The sequence below is a fragment of the Macrobrachium nipponense genome, chromosome 25 (assembly GCF_015104395.2).
Source record: "Macrobrachium nipponense isolate FS-2020 chromosome 25, ASM1510439v2, whole genome shotgun sequence".
NCBI lineage: Eukaryota > Metazoa > Arthropoda > Malacostraca > Decapoda > Palaemonidae > Macrobrachium > Macrobrachium nipponense.
The window spans coordinates 23,544,385-23,549,384 of record NC_087214.1 but is presented as its reverse complement, the minus strand read 5'-3'; the positions used below and the strand labels follow the sequence as shown (position 1 = coordinate 23,549,384).

The window sequence follows — 5,000 nt, the reverse complement described above, 5'->3', positions numbered from 1 at the left end:
CATATTTTGCATATATAGAAGGCATTGAACTTATTTTACAGGCTTTTACGCCACGCAGAGATTGCCACAGTAGTATATCAAGTACTGGAGCCATTATGCATTGCATAACCAATATTTTTGTATATATAGAAGGCATTGAACTTACGGGTTTTTACGCCACGCCAGAGGTTGCCACAGTAGTATATGCAAGTACTGGAGCCATTATGCATTGCATAACCAATATTTTGCATATATAGAAGGCATTGAACTTACGGGTTTTTACGCCACGCCAGAGGTTGCCACAGTAGTATATGCAAGTACTGGAGCCATTATGCATTGCATAACCAATATTTTGCATATATAGAAGGCATTGAACTTACGGGTTTTTACGCCACGCCAGAGGTTGCCACAGTAGTATATGCAAGTACTGGAGCCATTATGCATTGCATAACCAATATTTTGCATATATAGAAGGCATTGAACTTACGGGTTTTTACGCCACGCCAGAGGTTGCCACAGTGGTATATGCAAGTACTGGAGCCATTATGCATTACATAACCAATATTTTGCATATATAGAAGGCATTGAACTTACGGGTTTTTACGCCACGCCAGAGGTTGCCACAGTAGTATATGCAAGTACTGGAGCCATTATGCATTGCATAACCAATATTTTGCATATATAGAAGGCATTGAACTTACAGGTTTTTTACGCCACGCCAGAGTTGCCACAGTAGTATATGCAAGTACTGGAGCCATTATGCATTGCATAACCAATATTTTGCATAATATAGAAGGCATTGAACTTACGGGTTCTTACGCCACGCCAGAGGTTGCACAGTAGTATATGCAAGTACTGAGCCATTATGCATTGCATAACCAATATTTTGCATATATAGAAGGCATTGAACTTACGGGTTTTTACGCCACGCCAGAGGTTGCCATAGTAGTATATGCAAGTACTGGAGTCATTATGCATTGCATACCATATTTTGTGTATATAGAAGGCATTGACTTACGGGTTTTTACGCCACGCTAGAGGTTGCCACAGTAGATATTGCAAGTACTGGAGTCATTATGCATTGCATAACCCATATTTTGCATATATAGAAGGCATTGAACTTACGGGTTTTTACGCCACGCCAGAGGTTGCCACAGTGGTATATGCAAGTACTGGAGCCATTATGCATTGCATAACCCATATTTTGCATATATAGAAGGCATTGAACTTACGGGTTTTTACGCCACGCCAGAGGTTGCCACAGTAGTATATGCAAGTACTGGAGCCATTATGCATTGCATAACCCATATTTTGCATATATAGAAATCATTGAACTTACAGGCTTTTACGCCACGCCAGAGGTTGCCACAGTAGTATATGCAAGTACTGGAGCCATTATGCATTGCATAACCCATATTTTGCATATATAGAAGGCATTGAACTTACGGGTTCTTACGCCACGCCATAGGTTGCCACAACAGTATATGCAAAAGATGGGATTTAACATGCAATACATAACCCAATTCACATATGAAGTAGATGGCATTAACTTAGCGTTTTGACACCACATCAGAGGTTGCTTTCCACTCATAGGTGATTTGGTATCGATCCCTATTCCAGAGGGTATCATTTGGCAGGAGAGGGGGTGCCTTGTGGCCCTCCGAACAGCTGTTGGCTCTCATCCTGAGAGCTTGTCCTCCAGCCTCCAAACAGCTGTTAGCTCTCATAAAAAGAGCTGGTCCTCCTTCCTCCAAACAGCTGTTGGCTCTCATCCTGAGAGCTGGTCCTCCTTCCTCCAAAAGGCTGTTGGCTCTCTTCTTGAGAGCTTATCCTCCTACCTCCAAACAGCTGATGGCTCTCATCCTGAGAGCTTGTCCTCCTTCTTCCATCAGTGAGACGAGAGAATCGCCGAGAATGCCTGATGGAAAGGACGATCACAAGACTTGTCTTCACAGCTACAAAGAAACAGCCCAAGTGAAGGATTCTGACTGGTCACAAGTTGATGATGCTGCGTCATGTTCCAGAGGCATTGCGATCTTCCTGACCCAGTTGATGGTGTTGATTGCAGGATGGGTGTGTGGGAGGTGGGGGGACCTCCCATCGCTGGTTGCTGCTGGGGGTAGCAGCAGTGATCACCCATCCTGCAGTCAAGCTATCGAATGGGCCGAGAAGATCACAGCTCCTCTGGAACATGATGCAACATCACCAACTGGGGACAAGTTAAAGTCCTTCACAATTCGTGTCAATCAGGGGCTGTTTCTCGTGTTGTTTCTTCCTAGTTTCCTTTGGTGTTCGTCCTCTTTGTTTTCCTTCCAGGTTTCTTCTTCTTCTTCCTCTTTGTCTCTGGAGGATCTTGGAAAACTTCAGCTGCAAGGGCCTTGATGAACTCCCTGACAGCGTCGTATTCTCCTCTTTCTTTAGAATCCTGCAGGAGATCGTTGGCAAAGTTCACCTTCTGCATGATTTCCTTCCTACGCTGTTGCTCTTTTTGAGACCCTTGGCACCTATGAGGGTCGAACTTGAGCGCCCGCTTCCTGTATGCCCAGTCTATTTCCTTCAAATCAGCTGTCTCTGCAATTCCTAGGATGTAGTAAGGGCACCCATAACGTTGCATACTTTGCAGGGCTTTGGCAGCTGCAACCAAATCATTTCGACCATCTAATTCCTTCAGCTGGACCATAGCTTCACTGTGTCTTCCAAGCAACAAGAGACACAATCCCAGTCTGAGCCTGTAGTCTGCTTGGTCGTCGGCCATATCCAGTAGTCTGAGGAAACATTCACTGGCTTCTTCCAGCCGTCCAAGCTTGTAAAGAATGTTTCCTTTCGTCTTGGCTTCTTCAACCAAAGCATTATCCTTATGCTTTTCAGTTTTATACCTTTCTGGAAGCGACTGAACTCTGGCTTCATTGATATGAACCTTCTGCACACCTCGTTTCTCCTGCGTCTCATGGCCGTAATTTTTCTCTAGCTCACGATTTCTTGTGAGAACAGAGACAGGTTCTCGCTGTGAGACTCGCAATCTCTCCTCGAGTTCTGTGGCCACTTGGTTCAGTCTCTTTCTTTCGACTTCGTGGGCCTTTACCTTCTCCTCTAGGTACCCACAGTAGAAATCGTTGTCCTCTGCCTGTTTTTGCAGTTCTAACACTTTTTCTCGGTTCTTCTCGCATTCTCTCTCTTTACCTGCGAGATGCTCGTGTAGATTTTCTATTTCTTTTCCATTCTGGAGTAATGACTCCTCCAACTCTGCAAGCTTCTTCTTCAAGGTTTCATTCTCCTCTTCACAGAGGTCGCGATCTTTCGAAGCTTTTCAACATTATGCTTCTCTTCCATCAACTGGTCCAGCAAAATCTTGGTTCGAGGAGATCAGAAGCGCTTCGTTTAAATTAACGTCATCGATTTCATCCAGAAGGAAAAGGTTCTCGCCTCCTGAGCGTCCATCCAGTTCTCCTTCAAAGAGACAGATAATTTCGGCGGCGTAGAACAGGTCTTCTTCGGCGTCATCGGGCAGTTGCAGCAGCATCTTGAGCAATCTGGAGAGCTCTGTGGGCCTCCAATGCACTGATGTGCGCGGCCAAGAAGCCCTCCCAGAACAAGAGCTGCTGCGTTATTACCAATAAATATTCCGAGGTTTCGGAATCCATTTATAATAGTTTGTACCACTGATCCGGTAGGGATCAGAGCCAATGCGTTTTTCACAATAAAGTTAAATTTACCAAGAGCAAACATGGTTGCCTTTCTTTCCACCCGATCAAAACGTCAGAATTGGAAAATGCCACTGGAGCTCCAGGGATTCCGCATAACCTCATTTCGGCTTCGATGCGTTTTATTTTCAGATTCCTGGCGGAGCCTCCATTCAGGAGGACTTGGAGCGACTGAAGGCTCCTCCCGAAGACTTCGACGGCTTCAGCAGAACCCTGCAAATGGAGACGACTTGAAAAGTGAGTCAATAAATGATGTCTCCGTTGGGAAAGGAACCGAAAAGTCAGCTGGAAATTTTGATATTTCAGTCACAGATGATTATAGCACAAAAGAAATTGATTTTAAAGAATTAAGAATGAAAGAAAAAGGGGATTTTAAGCTTATTTGATGAGGGAAGCGTAAAATTCTTTAGTTCACACACACACACACACACACACACACACACACACACACACATATATATATATATATAATATATGATATATATATATATATATCTATATATATATATATATATATATATATATATATATATATATATATCTCTCTCTTCTCTCTTCTCATCTCTCTCTCTCTCTCTCTCTCTCTCTCTCTCTCTCTATATATATATATATATATATATATATATATACATATATATATATATATATATATATATATATATATATATATAATATATCTATATATATAGATACATATATACTATATATATAGATATATGTATATATATATAGATATGATATGTATCTATATATATATAAATATATCTGTATCTATATATATATATATATATATATAATATATTATATATATATTTAGATAATGAATGGCATTGTCGCTTCTAGAAAGTCGGATCTTTAATTAAACGATGCTGAAGTTTCTGCTGGCCATACTCTTTATATATATATATATCTATATATATATATATATATATCTATATATTAATATATATATATATTTATATTATATATGTTTGCAACCATACATTTTGGATACTTCCATCAGTCTCTGATAACTGTTAATACATTACCATGAGAGAGAGAGAGAGAGAGAGCGAGAGAGAGAGAGAGAGAGAGAGGATTGGATGCAGTTTCATCGAATTATAGTCATTTATTTATTCATTTTATAAATGTAGTCAGCAACGCCTTCAAATAGGGTTGAATGTTGATCAACGCCCCTCCCATACGCCCCCCCCCCCACCTACACCCTACCCCCACATTTTCTTACAGCGTTTTTAACAGCACTTTCAAACAGCGTTTTAACAGAACTCTTCAAACAGCGTTTGAACAGCGCTTCGACGTGCATTTTTAACAGCATCTTTT

The 5,000-nt window shown here is 41.3% G+C and overlaps 1 protein-coding gene across 1 annotated transcript in view; it reads right to left on the bottom strand.

Annotated features, from left to right (window-relative positions):
* Positions 1-2,254: 2,254 nt before the first annotated feature.
* The window catches only part of LOC135199017 (uncharacterized), a 7,710-nt gene continuing 4,964 nt past the window's right edge, over positions 2,255-5,000 (bottom strand). Inside the window, exon 2 of the mRNA XM_064226932.1 lies at positions 2,255-3,255. Within this exon, the coding sequence (XP_064083002.1) occupies positions 2,255-3,255 (1,001 nt within the window). The remainder of the gene's footprint in view (positions 3,256-5,000) is intronic.